The sequence below is a fragment of the Tympanuchus pallidicinctus genome, unplaced genomic scaffold (genome assembly GCF_026119805.1).
Source record: "Tympanuchus pallidicinctus isolate F22 unplaced genomic scaffold, pur_lepc_1.0 scaffold1, whole genome shotgun sequence".
In the NCBI taxonomy this organism is placed as follows: Eukaryota; Metazoa; Chordata; class Aves; order Galliformes; family Phasianidae; genus Tympanuchus; species Tympanuchus pallidicinctus.
Window position 1 is genome coordinate 61285627 of NW_026294618.1, and position 18250 is coordinate 61303876.

General features: G+C 40.4%; 1 protein-coding gene across 4 annotated transcripts in view; it reads right to left on the reverse strand.

The window, feature by feature from the left end:
* Positions 1-528: 528 nt before the first annotated feature.
* The window catches only part of AKAP12 (A-kinase anchoring protein 12), a 31467-nt gene continuing 13745 nt past the window's right edge, over positions 529-18250 (reverse strand). For all 4 annotated transcript variants that reach the window (XM_052687528.1, XM_052687555.1, XM_052687537.1 and 1 more), the window contains 3 exons: positions 6386-10164; positions 3816-5657; positions 529-3174 (listed from right to left, as the gene is read on the reverse strand). In XM_052687528.1, coding sequence (XP_052543488.1) covers positions 3166-3174; positions 3816-5657; positions 6386-10164 — 5630 coding nt within the window. In that variant the 3' untranslated portion in view covers positions 529-3165. The remainder of the gene's footprint in view (positions 3175-3815; positions 5658-6385; positions 10165-18250) is intronic.

Genomic DNA, 18250 nt, shown 5'->3' on the forward strand with positions numbered 1-18250 from the left:
GGTGGGAGTTGTTGCTTTGGTCTGTTCCTGCTGATGCTGCTGAGCTGGGCAGTGATTAGGTGCGTGCAGTATGAGCCCACAGGTGCAATATGAAAGGAAGAAGGAAACAGCATCCTGCACTGAATGCTTCAGCACCTGCATTTCCTGTGACCAGTGCAGGTATTTACTGGTAATGGATTTAGCATCTTAGCTTCATGGCTGAGACAAGAACACAAATACACAATTTGTACAAAACGAGTTCAAGTGTGGTACGATTCACTAACTTTTCTTCCTAGCTTACTGAAAACTGTTACCTATTCTGAATTTAACAGAGCTTTTTTCTTCAGTTTTCTGAACTATCTTACCAGGCACGTTTTAGAGAAACTTATACCCAAGTAACAGTTCAGTTCTGCAATGAGCTCCTTTAATTCACATCAAAAGCTGAATGTCAATCAACAACAAATACGCTGTCAGGAGCAAATAGAACTCGTTGAAGATAAAGCAACAACAGATTAAGCTGAAAAAAACGAACAACAACGCATACACACATTAGAACAAATTTTAGTTGTACTTTATTTAATTAATGAAAATCTACCTTAAAAACAAAAATCGGATTTGATAACCCAATACATTGGATTTGAGAAAGCTTCAAGCTTTTAAGCACAAGCTGGAAGTCACAGTCTCAAATGAGAGTTTCAGAGGCCAAAGCAATACACCGGAACAAAGTAGTATCGTTAGGTGGAGCCATGCTCCTTGCACCATCAGCGTGGCTTCAGGCACGATATTTTTTAGCTGTCAGTTACAAGAAGCTTTTGTACTTGTTTTACAATTATGTTTGTTGCATTGCTTACCTAGGCCCTGGATTAATGGAGAAAACGAGCAAGTTTAAGCACTTGCCTGTCCAATTACTACCAACAGACAATTTACATTGTGATAAAGCTAGCTTTATTTAAATGAGGTTCAGACAAGAATTAACTTTACATATTATTAACAGCTTTGGAGCTACAAACATAAGAATTGGGATTACACAGGTCATGCTATTGTTATTTCATTTTACCTGCTGCATTTATTGCAATATGGCTTAACGTACATAGGTATACAATTTGTACAAATTCAGCCAAGTTTGCACTTGTGAGGTGTTATTAAGAGCACGATTAACTTGCAAGGCAATTTAAACCTGTGGAAACCAACAGAGATTGTTGGAATTGCCCAAAGCTAGGGGGAAAAGCTGCCTCTAACAATGGACAAAGACGGACTGGATTGTTTGAAACCACATTGTTCGGCTTTAAATATTTATATAGTTTGCTCTGAGGTAAAGAAAAATCTCTTGATGCTTCCACACAGGGCAGCACCAGATGGTGCAATCACACCAGTGCAATCAGTCACATTGCTTACTGTATGTGCAGCCCCGAGGAGAGGCGTGCACCTGCTGTAACAAGAGCATTTGTACACTAAGAGTTGATTTTAAAATAAATTACTATACAGGTAGGATAGTGAGCTATTGTTCACTTGGTGGCATCGGTTTCACAAAGTGCCATCTGTAACCTTCACTTTAGAAATCAGAGCTGAAAGGGTTGACTTGTACCCCATGTTTGATTCTAATGTAAACAACAAAAGGAAGGACCTACTCCTGTTGGGGACAGGCATCTCAATGAGGCTTCTTTCTGTCTTTAGATCACCCTGCTCACCCCAGTCTGCAGCTGCTCTCAGTCCAACCCACCTTAGGTGAAGGTTGTTAGGAACTCAGCACTCCAAACTTTTCTTCAGTCTTTTGCAATCCAAGGCAGAATTCATAACCAACCTCTTACCCTCCTTTCTACTCCCCCTTCAGGGAATTGGTAAGAGCAGCAAGGATCTCAAGAAATGGGAAATGCTGTGATGGGAAAGAGGTTCAAGCCTCGGTTGGGAAAGGAGGATACTTGTATGCAGAATGGATATTAGATGACATGGGTGGAGGTAATGTCTTGGGGATGGATGGGGCTGTGAACAGAACTGAGCAGACTGGAAAGAGCAAGGTGTGATTTTGGGTTGTGGTACACCTGGGGCTGCTGTATGAGCAAGACAGCATCAAAGGGGTAAGCCTGAATGGTTCTCAGAAACCCGAGAGGACTGCAAGTTGAAGGGACATTGGTCAGCATAGCTAGATCCGAAACAGGTCAGGGCTCTCCTTTTGTCTTTAGAAATGTCATAATTCTACATTAAAATCAGAACTGGGCTTAGGATTTACATATAAATATTCAAAGCATGACGGCCAAGTTTCGGAGAGATTTTACAAGGGGAAAACCTGGAACAATAAATAGGAAACTATATGTTATTGAATTTCACTCCACCAATATCAATTTCCTCTCCAGGCTACTCTACGAAATTCCTTTAAGGGTACGCCTAAACAGTACAGAAGTATCAGAGCTCTACATTAAAATCAGAACTGAGATTAGGACATACATATAAATATTCAACACATTACAGTCCAGTCCTGAAACCTGTAGTCTTGAACAACAGAAAAAGAGTACTGTCAACCTCCTTTCAAGCTACACTGTAGAAATAAATTTTGACTAAATCAGGCCTGCACAAACACAACCGAACAGATAGATACCTGAATGGGACTGAAAGGCAGCAATCTTGAGCACCTTGCTCAAGAATCTGTGCATGATCCAGTTCCTGCTGTTTGACAGACGCACCTTCTGTCAGCCATAAGTCTCATGTGTTCTCTTCAGTCAGCTCTCCTCTTCCCTTCAGCACAGAAGTAGAGCAGCAGCTGTGGCCACTCTCTGGTCAAATCAAGGCAGCTACGGAAGATGGTGGAAGTAAGGGAGACTGCAGAAAGGAGTTAGGGGATTTAGGGATGAATGAAGAATTCAAGAAGATGGGACAGACAGGACGGACACGTTAAGTGAGGGAATGGTAACAACTCTGGCACAAAATTTAGTGGTCTGTCCATTCACTCTGATGTGCATCTCCAGTCTAAATGGGACATTTTCAGCAGAGGCAAATGACCTTCGAATGGGACGTGTGTGGATATACCCAATATTAAAGGCATTGGTTTTTAATGACAAAAAAAGGTGAAGTCTTCAAAAGAGCAGGTGTTAACATCCAAGAATAAAGGGTAGTGAATTAAGCTCCTGGTTCTCTCACAGGATTGTCAGTTGTTCTCTAGCACTGGTATCTCTCAAAACACCACATGGATCCTTAGCACATCTGAAAGACAAAAGGCAGTAAAAAAAAAGCTTTATTAATGGCAATTTATCTCAAGAGCATCTTAGTATCTTTCTCAAGTAGTTTTAGAAATGGATTTGAAGACAGTCACCTGGCTTAGTTAAGCAAGCATACTAAATACCTGCAAGAGAGATTATAACTGTCACCTTTCCTGATTCAGATTTCACTGAAGAGCAAAGAGCTTTGGGAATTAAGCACTTCAATTTTACCATGGAAGGCAACATAAACCTCCTTTAAAATTTTCTTTTAGAAACTGTTAGCATGAAATCATGCTCGTGGATTAAATCCCATACATACTCATATTGTAAGTGTTTAAACTAGGAAAATTGGAAATCACATTTTTTACCCCCTAGAAACATTACTCTAAACTACAGGTCAAGACAAAGACCTTTTATGCCAGAGTATCTGTATGGAAAAATGGAAGGCACTAAGTAGCCAGAGAGACAGTAAAAAGTGTGGAGAGAAATCTCTGGCCAGTTAAAGTAAGAAGCAGTTATCTTTTGCTGGAATAAGGGAGGGGGAAAATAAATAAATAAATAAATAAATAAAAAAGAGAGCAGTTGCAGAAATCCAAAATCTGCTTTGCAAAGGGTAAGAAAATGCTGGTTAAGAATACTACTTACATTCAGAGCCTCAGGAGCCAACGAGTTCTGACTTTGGGGACCATCACAATCTGTGTCTTCTTGGCAACCATCGTCCTGCCACGTTTGCGTTTTCCCATCTTCCACTGGTGGGTGACCATCTTCCTCCCTTTCTCCACATGTTTGCCTACCTATATATTGGTCTGAGATCTCCACAACCTTCCCAATCTCCTTTTCCTTCAATTTTGCTTGGTGTATATCTAGGAGGTCTTTGGTTGAATCTTCTGAAGTACTTAGGTCTAACGTTGAGCTTTGAACTCTCACACTTTCCCTTGAAACGTCTTCAGGAGTAGTTACAAAGTCAGAATTCTGACTTGGTCTGTCTTCCAGCACCTCAGAAGTTAACAGCATGTCTTTTGTTTTTTCTGCAGCTGCTTCTTTTACTGGGAGTTGGTAATCTACCTGCGTACTTTCCAAAAGTTCAGGTAAAGTCGTGAATGATGGGCTTTTCCCTCTGGACTTAGTGTGCTGTTCTGACTCTAAGGCAGCTGCCTCTTCCGTTTCTGTAAGTTTGTTAACAGCAGTCTGGATGACATTCAATACAATTTTTGTACTCTGGGACTCTATAGTCCCAGATGGAACAACATCCGTCTCAGATTCTGAGTGGGGGAGAGTGAGACCGTCACTTAAAGGAGCAGCGTTTTCTTCAGGCTGATCCATACTCTGGAAACTCTCTTGCTTCTCTGATATTCCATTAACATAAGCATGAGTTACCTGAGGCTGGGCTGCTTCCACAATACCAGGCTCTGCAGTCTCACAGCCTGAATAGTCAAGAGTAGAAGCTGAGATTTCATTAGAAGCCATTTGTTCTGGTGTAGTTGCCAAGGGGTCTATAGTTTTGGCTGTCACGCCTGTGGGCGTAGCAGCTTCTGCTACAACATGTTCTTCAGCTGCTGCAGCTGCTACAGGCACTTCCAGAGCCTCTGAGCTTTCAACTGGTGGGGAGGCAGAGTCATGGCCTTCCTCCTGCACAGAGAAAACTTCTTGCTGGACAGCTGTTGAACAACATTCATCATCTTTCGCAGCTTCCTGTTTTCCAGATTCAAATTCTTCTTTGTCTGTTTCCATCTGCCCATTTACGTTTTCTTCTTTCTTAAAGTCTTGACTGCTTGAGATTTCTGCAAGTTCTTGTTTTGTTTCTGCAGTCCTTTCTTCAGATAAGCTGCTCTGTGTTTCACTTGTCTTAGGACTTATGTCAGTGTAGATGGTGCTTCCATTTTCAGTGACATCTAAGCATGCTGATGCTACAGTAGATTCGTCTTCTTCAGTCTTGGGAGGGTGCTCAGTGAGAGCACTGTCAGACAGCGAGTGTGTTTCAGTTTTGAGCATGGACTCTTCTGTTTTACCACCTTTGATTTCATCATTCTGGGAGAGGATTTCAGTTGTTTTTTCTACACATTCTGGCTCTAGGACAGGGACAGGATCTTTTGCTGCAACCTGCCTGCCATCCTCATCCTTCACACTCTGCTCAGCAGCTTCAGCTGCTTCTGAGACAGTTGTCTCTGAAGTAAGTGCTGAGGCTTCTACCTCATCGTGCATCGGGACCTCAGCAGCAATGACTTCTGTGCTCTTCACTCTATGGAGCACAGCACCATTTTCTTCTCCCTGTGCAGGTGTCTCTCTAGGAACTGCTTTGGTACAAGTTTGCTCTTGAGAGTCTAACTCAGGAATCTCATCTTGACCCTCAGGACCGACAAGGACTTCTGTGACATCTGCTTTTGTGCACACTGGTCCCACGGGGAGTGTTTCACCCTCTCCCTTAAGTTCTGCAGGCTCTTCACCTGTAAATCCTAACTCAGAGGTTTCATCTTCGATCTTCTGTACCTGTGGAGAACAGTAACAGACCTGTAAATAGGGGTGTGAGCTGGGGGAGACTGAGAACAGTCTGGACGGAAGAGCAGCAGAATGTAAGACCATGAAAGGAGCAGGGTTATGGGAAGGATGTGAGTTGATGACATTAAGTTTAGTGGGCCATTAAGATCCCAGCATGTCCAGTGTGTCAGGACACAGCTCAGGAAAGAATGGACAGTTGACACACCTGAAACATAGACTAAGCCAAAAATATGGTGGAAGAAGGTAGAAACAAATCAGTCACAGTAACTCCTGCATGACATGGAGATAGTGATGTGATTTCTATTCCTCCCTTTGCACAAGTGCCTCAGCTGCAATTGTCTATGCCTATGACTGAAGATACCAGCTGCTATGTAAAGGTATCATACGGATCCCGGCTATATTATATGTTTTCATATAATATCTTCAGTCACAGTGTGCTGCATACTAAAGACAATTCTTTTCAGCACCATCTGATCCATGCACAATATCACCCACCCCCTTTCTGTAAGAAATTCATCCACCACACTCTGCAGCACAGGCATCTGCAGCTGCTTCTTCTGGATCTCTGTGCATCTGTCTCACTGAAAACAAACTTAAGTTGCTACACAACAAAGGTCTTTGATAGGGATATTGCCAAAACCTCGTTCTAAATCAGATGTAATATCTTTTTTTTTTTTTTCCCCTGACAGATCAACATTTGTGTTTTATGTAGTACTTACTTCAGCCTGCACTTCTGGAATATGGTCCTCTCTCCTCCCATCTACTGTCAAGTCTGTTTGGGGCAGTTTCTCTTGTTCTGAAGGCTTCTGTTTTACTAATTGCTCCTCCCTGGGAGTTACTGCTTCACTGTCTTGCGATGAGGGTTCCTCTATTGTCTTCTGCACTTCAGCTATTTCTTCATGGTCTTCTACAACTGCTTCTTCACAGGTCTGCTGCTGGCCTTCATCTCCCAATACATCCACATTCTCATATCCTTCTGTGCTTTCTTTCACTGCAGCAGATATTTCACTTCTCTCTGAACGTTCGTGTACCCTCTCTTCAATGCCATTTTCACCCTGAACACTCCCTGCACCTTCCAGAGGCTGAACATCATCCTCCAGTTGTTCTCCTTTTTTCAAGGGCTGTTCAAGCAAAACCGTTCCCTGCCCTACAATTTTCTCATCTTTAGCATCATCTTTCATTTCTGACTCAATTTCTTGTACAGTTGAAATTACAGTTGCTGTTACAGTTCTTTCAGAATCCAGCTGTGCTACATCTGAAGACTTAACTCTTTCAGCAACTTCATGAAGAACTTTTTGTGTCTGTTTGTCTAATTCTTTCAAATTTTGTTCAGTGGCTTCTACTTCTTGTACAGGTGTAACTTCCTCTGTGGTATCTGGAGTTTCTATCAATTGTGAAACAGCAGAAACCATTTCAGTTGTCTCTTCAGCAAAGGACACTTCCATTGTTTCTTCAGCACAAGAAGCTTCTGCTGTCTCCTCTAGAGCAGTCACTGCCTCTGAGGTTAATTCTAGCTCACTTGCTGTGGCATCATCACTTACATCCTTTCTCATCTCTAGCATTGTCTTATCAACCACCATCGCTTCTTCTACAACAACTTCTGATTCAAGCACTTTCTCAGTTTCTTTCTCCTCCTCTTCTTCCTGCTCAATGCACTCTGTCAGAGCAGCAGATATCCATGATGGTGACCTTTCTTCAATGCTGGTAACTGCTCTTTCCCCTTCCACAACACTAACAGTAACTGCATGTACTAGCCCTTCACTGGCTTGCTTAACACTTAGCAAGTCTTCTGATTTTTCAACTCTTTCTTCCTCCGAGCTTCGTTCTTTCAATGCGTCAGCATCTTTTACTTGCTGAGCTTCAATTTTCTCTTGCTCTGCTGCCTCGTATTCAGACAAAGGAACAACAGCTGGAACATCCGAATCTTCTTCAGCTGTTTCTGCCATGTCTTCTCTTGCTTGCTTAAGATGAGTTGGTTCTGACTTCCCATCCGACTTCTTCTTTCTACGGCCAGGCATAAGTTTTCTAAACGGAACCCATGATTCATCTTTTCCAGGCTCACCATCTGATGTTGAATGCTCCAGGCTAGATCCTGTGACAGAGTCTTCGGTTCTCTCTTCCATTCTCGTTTTAGATTTTCTTCTTGGAGTGACTAACCTTTTAAATGATTCCCACGTTGAAATCCCTTCACCTTCAGATGGACTTCCAGCTTGTTCTGGAGAGGAATTCCCTTGTCCTTGATCACTCTCCTGAGAGCTAGTAAGAATCGCATCTGTTGCAGTTTCTTTGCTTTGTCCAGATTCTTCTATTTTTTGGCTTTCCTGACCAAGCTTATGTTCAGATTCTTCATCAGATGATGATGATTTCCTGGCCCTTTTCTTTGAAGAACCTACGCATATAAAAGCTTCCCAAGACACAGATGTGTCAACCTTTCTTTTTGGCTCTTCTGTGACTTTCTCTGGTTTCTGGTCCATTCCATTTTCTTTCAGCTCTACCTGACTTTCTTCAGCTGCATTTTCAGTTACTGATGTTGCAATGCTCTTTGTCTTATCAACTTCTTCTTCTTTGTCACTTTCAGAAGGTCTTCTTACACGTTTTTTGGGAGTCACCATCTTTTTAAATGATGCCCAGGGTGTAACACTTTCTCTTTTTCTCTCCACATCTGAAATTGTAGCATCTTCATTTTCTGAGACTTGTGTTCCATCTACAGATTTTTCCAAAGAAGGAATTTCATTCAGCTCCTCAGGAGAAGAAGCAGAACTCTCTGCCTTTTGTTCTTCTGGGCTATCTGGGGAATCTGACAAGTGCTGAGTTAATTCTCCTTGCTCTCCTGACTTAGATTCTTCTCTTTTGCCTTTATGCTTCTTTCCAGACAGTTTTTTTAATCCAGTACCTGTAAATAGTTTCTTTAAAGGACTGCCTTGTAATTTAGCTTTTTCTTGAGAAGAGAGCAGTTCAGCTTCATTTGTGATACCTTCTGGAGGCCTCTTTCCACTTGCTTCCTCAGGAGTTATTTCTGTGATTATTTCGCCTGGTTTGATACCATCAGCACCAATTTTGCCTTGCAGTGCTTCATCAGTGGGTTTGACTGACTGTTGATCATCCTCTGTATCAAATGACTGTTCAGAAGTAGAAAAGGACTTCGGTTCAGCAGCATCCAGAGCCAGTTTTGCCTCTTCTTCTTTGCTCGCCTTCTTCTCTGTGGTTCCATCCTGAGCTTCTCCTTGTGTCTCTAACTTCTCAGTGACAACTTCTGTTGTGGGTGAAATTTCCAATTCTGCTGTCTCTGGTTTTTCAAACGTTTCTTTCTCTAGTAGAAAAGGTTTACTTCCGTCTATTCCTTCAGGTTTTTTTAAATCTTCACTACAACTTTCCATTGCTAATAAAGATGCTGTTCCAAGTTTCTCTTCAGAGGATATTTCTGTTCTGTCATTTATTTCACATTTCTCCATTGACTCCAGATCTTTTCCTACAGGTAGGACTTTCAATTCTCCATTCACATCTGTAGTGATTACAGGCATCACTGACTTTGTTGTTAGTGGTTTCTCTGTCACCTCACTGTCTTTCTCTCCTTCATTTTTTTCTTCCTTTTTACCAAGATCTTCTGAGACTTCCACCAATTTACTTTCTTGATCTTCAGCTTTTCCCTCCTTGGCACCTACTGTAGCAACTGCTGCTGCTATATCTTGCTCATCATGCTTGGTTACCTCCTCCTTCTCACTCGCATCAAATCCTATGGTTGTTGCAGTCTTTGACTCCCGCTTTTCATCTTCAGTTTGCTCTTTCTCCTGTGTTTCAGTGGTTACTGTTATCACATTCTTCTCTCCAACATGCTTCTCAGACTCTGATTTCTCCTTTTCACTGGTTTCAGTCATTGACGTTGCTCCCTCTTTTTCTTGCTCTTCTTTTGTAGGAGACTGTTGTTCATCTTCCTTAGGCTTCCTAAAACTCTTCTTTTTTCGAAATCCAGTCCATCCCTGAGAAAAAAATTTTCTTAATGGTGAGGCAGTATCAGTGGCTGAAGCAGATGACTGAGAACACATCTCATTTGCTTCCGGTGTTTTAGGAGATTCATCTTCTGTTTTTTCATTTTTCAGTGCATCTTTGGTGTCGTCTTCTGCAGAGGGTACATCTTCAGGCATCACTGTTTCTTCTGAGCTGACTTCTTTTTGATCATCAGCTCCTTCAGTGACTTGTGTTTCTTTTTTCACAGTAAGCAGCTGAACTGGTTCTGACTTTCCTGTCTTCTCCTTCTTTACTGTGAATCTGAATCCAACAAATTTAAAAACTTTTTTAAAGCCCAGGTCATAAGACTGTGGCTCAGATACATGTTCAGCATCTTCTGCATCTTCTTCCACAGACGGCAACCGCTTGTCTGTATGAGCATCCTCCTTCTCAGCAGCTACACCATCCTTAGTGCTTGAGTCAGATGGACTTGTCTCCATAGTTTGGGTGTCGTCTTCCTTCAGAGTTACACTGGAAGGTTCTGTTTGCTCAACTGTTTAAAAAAAAAAAAAAAAGAATATTTTCTTTCTTCATTTATTATTGTATTATACCTTTATATATATATATACACACACACATAGCTTTCCTAAACATAAACTTTCTATTATCTGTTTGCCTCTATGTCCTGTTAAAAATTTTAGAACTAGTTTTTTTTCTGATCAAAGATTACTTTAATCCCTCTCCTTTCTCATTTCACTGTATATGTTCTTTCAAAGTTTATATGCAGTTGTACCTTTAAGCTCATTATTTTCTTCTCTTTTGCAGCATTTCTCTTTTTTTCAACTGCAGAGCAAATTTGTGAGACAAACATTCAATTTCTACCCAATTATTACTCAAAGAATGTAAAGAATTGCATACGTAATTATTTCTGAAGTTAAGCTCAGAATCCTCTCCCTGCAGAAGGAAACCTTGGGGAGTGGGAGGGGTGAAATACTGACCTAAATTGACAACAAGTAAAGGAAAGCTCATTTTACAGTTCTGTCCCAAAGGAATGGTGAAATGTGAAAATGCCCATGATAAATTTCCTAATTTTCTTGAAAACTTGTAAACCCCAGGACACTTGCATTACAACATATTTGTTTTAAAGATCATAAATCCTGGAACAGTCCCATAGATCACATCACCATTGCCAGACACGAGCATCATCTACAGCAATTCAACATCGCTTGAATTTAATGAGGTTGTTACTAAGCAAGCAGGTAAAATCCTACTCTCTGGTCCTCACACATCTGTGTTTGCATTGTCTCTTTCTTGAGCACTGTTTGAGTTTTTCCTTCAGGATATTGGCAGACACCCTCTCAATCTTGCTGGGACAATTTCTGTATTATCACTCCTTCTAGCTATGAGCTGAAGGAACTTACAGACTGGTATACAAGTTAATCCCCCTGAGATATGGGGTTAGGAAGCCAGCACACATCCAGTTTAGAGCACACAACTGCAAGTTCCCCATGCCCCCAGATAAGTAAAACTGTTTTACATATTATTAACACACTTATAATAATTCTAAATGCAAGTCCAACACCTTTTTTCCCAAGGAATTTTGGAGAGGAACAAGGATACTTATGCCATTTAAACACAAACACACACACAAAATGAACACTAGACTGTTGCTGTTAGAGTCAGAATTTTAATAATAATTGTGTGATGAACAATACACAAAAGTGAAGTCCACAGCAAGTACAAGGTACCAAAAGATTCTTCATCTTTGATCCTGTCAGGAGTTCAATTGAATATTGTTCTTGACGCTTAACTTTGTGTAACAGGTGCAAGTGAAAGAGCATGCATGAGGCAGTGTGCTCTTCTAGCTGGAATGCTAAGGTGACCAAAAAATTAAAAAAAAAAAAAATCAGATGTTAATAGGCAACATCTTAGGAGAAGGAACTGTCCCCTTCATTAAGCTTTACATGGTTCTTCAGCACACAAGGGCATGCAGGAGACAGATTTTCAAATGCACATACATCACTGCATTCCCAAAATTGATTTATTATTTATTTGATCCATCTGTAAGTTGGATCCAACTGCAGTGAGCCTTCCTTTGCCCAAGGGCTGGACCACTGAGCTCCAGAGGTCACTTCCAACTTAAATGCTTCCTCAACACTGCTTGTATATGACCCTTTTAGGAAGGGCTGCATCTTTATAAGAGCAAGGACAAGATATTTTAGGTAGGGCTGAAACAACTAAAGAAAAATGAAGTCTATAGGCTTGTAACAGCTGCCTAGGTGACAAATCGTGTTTACGTTCACTATCAGTAGCCTACTAGTTGTTGCTTCCCAACCAACATAAGCAAAGCAGTTTATTTTTCTCATCATCTAATAACTTAAAATTACTTGCTTTAATCATTAATTGTGATTCACTTTGAAGTGTGACCTTTGATAACAGCCCAGATCCCTGAACTTTTCAAACATGGACAGAAATGTCCGAATTGAGTCATCCACATCTGAGTCAGGTTATGAATCAAACATACATAGTTGTACACTGATCGTACATAAGCATAAAGCCAAGGAACTGCTCTTGTATCCGTGTTCATTTATACTTAGGTCCAGAAAAAAATGCATTCTCCTTGCCATCAAACTACGTAATTTGAACAGGAAGCTTATCATGGTTCAGTGGGAATTCATGGACTCATTGGTATTTCTTCAAACACTACAGTACATAACATATTTTTTAGTTATTTAGTAACAGGGAGATTGGATCTTTAATATACTCTCTAACATGTATACAAATAGATACACAGTTATCTCTATATCTGTATATTTGTTTATACATCCAAACTTTGTTGTCATAGATACTTATAATTACTACTGTTTTCAACACAGCAGCATTTATAGTGGTATTAATTCCTCCTCTTCTTTCCCAGGTAGAGAAGGTGGTATTTCTTCCCTTTGTCTGTGCTATAAGTTTTTGTTTTTCTCAGCTATGAAATTAAACACCTATCATTTAATGTCAAATACAGATTTGTTCCCGAGCCAAGCATCCTAGTTCCTCTCATGTAAACAAGATTGACAAAGCCTCCCACCTGTTTCTCCTCAGACCTGCACTGATGCCAGCATGCTTACTCTCACATATGGATGCTCTGTCTCCATCTGACATGACTCAGATAAAGGTAGAGCAAAAACCAGAGCTCTGAGCCAGCTGGGGATGTTGGCTTTGTGAGGGAAAGAGCAGAAGCAGAAAGGCAGTGTGAGTAGAAGAGAGGAGAAAAGGCACTGTGGATCCCTATGGGCAAGTGCTGAGCAGGTGGATACAGCTTTTTGAGGGCCCTCCTATCCTCCTGCATGCAGCCCTTGGGAAAGCATGCTTATCATTTTGGAGAGAAAGGAAAATAAAGAAAAAAAAAAAAGAAAAAGTCAACTGCAACTATAAACTTAAGTTTTTTTGTTGTTGTGGGTTTTTTTTTTTTTTTTTTTTTTTTTTTTTTTTTTACAGTTTATAGTTGCAGTTGACTCTACATTTCTTTTTCCCACTTTTCTTACACTTGTTTCCAGGAATGCAGAGGAGTTTTGGGTAAACAGAATGATGGAGAATACAAATGAATGAGGTATTTATTTCTGAAGTGAGAGATAAGGCCTAAGACTAGTTGCTAAAGGCATCTCTTCATACTCACAATAAGCATTCAGGGAATTTTTGCTCATTCTATTTGTAAACTGATGCATTCATAACACACCAGTACATAGACTTGCTAACTGTAAAAAAAAAAAAAAAAAAAGTGCAGGTGAAACAAGCTGAAAAACTATTACAAAATCTATAGATCCAATTGGTATATAGTAAGACTGCAAATGGAACCAGAAAACAAAGATAACACAGAAGTTCAGAGGTGTGGGCATAAGCTTTTAGGAACTGTTAAAGCAGGTTGTGCAAGGCCAGAAAACACACTGCCTTGCAATACTTCATTAAGGAAACTGCAAAAGATAAAGGCAACTTTACAAGAGTGACAGAACACATTTTTAATGCCAGTCAGAAAAGCTGCAGCTCTGCTCCCTATTTTACTCAAGCATCACTCCTTCACACGAAGTAGGCATTTCTCCCCTCAGCACCACGGAGCTCAGCTGCCAGCCTCAGGCTGACTATTTGCCCTTGTTCCCAGCTCTGCTTTGCTGCTTTCTTCTGCTCCTTCCTACATAAATTACCGCACCAAAATGCTCCAGGTGCTTTTCCCCAGCACTGGTCAGGGCGATGCAGCAGGACAAGCACCCCATGCCATCAGAGACTGTGCTGGCTTCAGGACAAGACAAGCACCACTCACAAACCATGCCATGACTCTACAAGATAACACTCAAATGGCTGAGAAACCAACTATGCATGCTGATCTTGCTGTTTAGCAGCTGGATTCCTTAGTGACATTTTTTATTAATGACATTCTCAGTGCCCAAATGTTGCTAGTGCACTTCTGAATGCAAAGCAAACAAGCAGCTCCACTGCAAAGGCTTTGCAGGTTATCTGCACAAGGTGCTGTTAAGAGCACTGCAGCAGTCACCGCCACAGGTACTTTGGCAAGGCAGCCAGTGCTTTGTGAGTCAATTCATAGGATTTGAAAGCATCCTTTGGGAGCACAAGAGTGCCTCAACAAAACACGAAACACTCCTGAATGGTGTTTCTCTTGGCCTGGGGGTAAGGCTGCACTCCACCAGATATGGGCTCATTCAGAAAAGCCAGGGAAAAGAGCTACAGCCAGAGGCACAGATAAAAGTCATAGGTCACAGCACAACATTGATCCACTTCACTGTTTAAACTCACTGTGGCTAAGGACTAAAGCTGAAATTCCATTTTAACTGCTTACGCAACAGTGAAACTCTCAAACATTTTAAGATGGAATCAAAGTGCTGACTGTGTTTTAACCACTGCAGGTGGTCTCCTTCCTCCTGAAAGAAACAGGATATTTCTTGGCTAATGAGAAGAGATTGATTATTTTTTTTTTTTTTTTTTAAACTTTAGGTAGCTTAGTCCACGGTAAGAACATATTTGCATTTTATCATTACTATATTGATAAGATGCTGAAAAAGTAATATTGTCAAATCAATTCTTACTTCACTTTATTAAAAATTAAATTAATGAACAACACTTCTCCTTCAACAGGAAGAGAGCCACCACAGCAGTTGGACTTAGCCAATCCCATCATCTCCTGTCTCCAGAAGTAAGAATACCCTTATACTGGTAGCTGGCAGCAGGGAAAAAAAGCATCAACTGTAAGAGTTAAACCCACAGCACTTGGAGTGCTCGCAGTCAACCATGTCAACATCTGGAGCTGGTTGACTTTTCCCCCTAAGGATTTGAAGCGCTGTGCTGGATTTTTTCCATGAATTCCCTGCATTCTAAGTCTATCAGATGGATGTCACACACACCCTGCGCCCTGTGTTTCCAACCTGACTGACCACTGAAAGACTCCAGAGGACTTTTGTTGTTGCTGTGTTGTTTTCGTTTATGCAGTGTCTAACTATTCAGGCCAGATCCTACTCGTAGTCGCACACACAACAATCTTGGTGGGCCTGCTTGAACCTGAATGAAAATTGAAGCTGAAGGATGATTTCAGAATCATTTTCCACCACTGTACTGAGATTTGCCACAAATATGACTCGCACAGAAAACCTACAGCTCTAGAACTCACATGATGGGGGGATGCAGGAGAACACAATTTAAAGAATTTGAACTGAGCTTAATACCAAGCTTTCATTCAATACATGCATTTTTCCCTAATTACACAATTATTATTAGCAGAAACATTTCAAGGCCAAGCCAAGCAAAGTTAACAGCCGATCCAAATGGAGAATCAGTAGTTGAAAATAAAACAAACCAAACAAAATGCAGTTTTAAGTGAGATCTGCAGAAAACCTGCCCTAAATCATTTAGAATTCAATTCATTTAGAACAAAGCACCTATTGGGAATTATTAGGAAAACTGAATACTTAAGCAGTGAAAATAAATAAGCTGTGCTTTTGGGCTTTCATTGCAGAGTGCAGGAATTGGACTCCATTCCCTGACTCATGATTCCTTTGACTTCAGATTTCAGGAGGTCAGGTTTAGTAAAATGAAACAACCCCCTCCCCCACCCACTCTGCAATAACATCATGAAGCAAAAATATGTCCAGGTGTTGCCTTTCCAACAAAGCTGGGGGCTTAGTTGTCTTGGTTCATCTGTGGTGGTACTGCTTTTTGGCAATTTATTTCAAATTCTTGCTTCCTTTACCTACTATTCACAATATTTCTACTTCAACATATACATTCTCATTTCACGAAAAGCAGACTTTTTCCCTTCCCATTCTATTCCCTCCATTATTTCTACAGACTGACTGACTCTCAGCGTTAACTGTGGGGAAAGATTTCCTTCAGAATAATTAAATACTATGGGAGGACTTAAAGATTTATGCACAACAAATTTCAGAGTATATACACACACTTTCTATTCGTGCTCTTCTACCAAAGCATTAACAAAGAGCCCCGTTCAGTTCAGCCTTTAGTTCTCTGGTACTTGAGAGGCAACTGAAGAGTTAAGTCGTAAGATCTCACATAGAGGGGAAAAAAGAAAAAAAAAAAAAAGGAAAAAGTTGAAAAATAGTTGTAATTTTTCATGGCTAAGGACTCCTTAAGAAAGCAAAACCAACATCCCCAGAAAGGGACACTGCATGTTACCTCATATGAAATAAACTTTAAAGGAAAGCATTTCCGCTGTGATGCTGTATAATGTTTTTTTTGCAACCCATTTATTTCTAAAAGTTTATGCTTTAGCTGTACTTGTCTGCTCCAATCCAGAGAATAACTTCCCAGATTCCAGGATGGGACATCGTATGCTTCATTCATTCGAGACTTTGAAATGAAAGAAGAAATATCTTAATGCTTAAAAAAAAAAAAAAAAAAAAACCCAAAACAAAACAAAACAAAAAAACAGAGTAGATCCTCTGAAATTGTTTTTTTTTTTTTTAAACAGGAAGGTCACTGAGTGTGGCTTGGATATACAGTTACCATATTTAAAGCTTTTTCATTAAATGCACTCACAACAATAAACTACTCTCCAACCAGTCCAGCTGTTCTGCCTGTGAACCAAACCAGCATGCTGCAAATATTTATGAGATTTCATGGTTGTCCATACCATCCACATCTCATGTTCTCCAACTTTGTTTTGCTTTTTAAAATAGAATGTATTCACTAAACCCAAGACAGATGCACCATGGTATTTGAGAAAAGTATCTGCTCTGTTAGGGGCAAGAAAAGGATAAGCAACACAGCTTAGAGCTCACTGCAACATTTTTGAGAACCCCTAACAAAAATGCACAAAGAGAAACAGATCGGAAGGTGGTTTTTTAAAAAAAGTTGTTATTGTTGTTGTTCAAAGCATCTGCATAAAGGATAATTACCATCACACACAAACAAAGGAGATACTGTTGTAGCTACACTAGTTAGACAAATGATAGCTTAATACGCTCCTGCATACCAACAAGGAAATGCACTCTGTCCCTTCAAAGAACAATAATGTGTACAATGAGCTGGATGCAGATCTTAGGAAATGCACTACGCAAGCACTGGTGATACAGTGAAAATTCAAGTTTCTGTAAGAATTATTAAAGAAAGAAAACCTCAGATGATTAAACTGTGCAACCCTATAAAGACATTGCTTTAGAAAAACAGTTTAACCTTTAAATACTAACAATAAGGGGAAATAAAAAAATAGAGAACCCTCGAGGAAAAAGACTCAGCATGTGATAAGCTCATTAAACATCAAGTTTAATGAAAACCTCATTGTAAACAGCAGTGGGATACCTCCTCCCCTACTAACTGATTCAAATCACGTACAGTCCTCCCCAGGGTCCTCCAAACGGCGCTGGACTTCTGCAGGCTTTGTTGTCAGGAGGTATTGTAACAGCAGAGTGCTCTGCATGAACAGCCCCCACCATTTGTTTGAAGCAGTTCGCCAGTGCCAGCAAACAAAATAAAAGCAAACAAACAAATATTCACACAGTGCAGTAAAGAGCAGATTCCTAAAGACATCACTATGAGGGAAGTACTGATGCAAACAGATTACCTTTGCTAAGCAACTAAACTTTTATTTTTTTAATTAAATGTCATAATGCTGCATTGTTTCCAGATAAAAGACAAAAGTTTGTGAAAAAGAAGCAGCATAAGAATTCCGCCCCCCGTAATGTATCACTCCTTCAAGCAGCGTAACCTTTTCAGAAAGCCCAGCTGGTTTGTGGTAGGTGCTCTCACACTTCAGTGGCTCACACCGTGTTTTCTTAAGCTGTACAGAGCCCTATGCATATAGCATCAAGCTCTGATATCCCAGGCTGAGATCCTTCTGACACATACACCACACACACCCATTCCTACGCCACAGTGCTACTCTCCTCTAGATTTTGCTTCGTTATAAGCTGTTAGAGTAAAATCTCAATTTCTCTCATGCAAATGATTTGACAAGGGATAAAAGACGCTCACTTCTACATGTCCTCATATTGCACTGGGTTTACCTTGCGAGATGCAGCCTGATGCAGCAAAATTTTATCTTAATCAAGAAATGAAGGTAAAACTGTCACTGTCTTTTTTGTTATTGTTGCTCAGTTTCAGACCCCACGTCATATTCTGATACCGCAGAA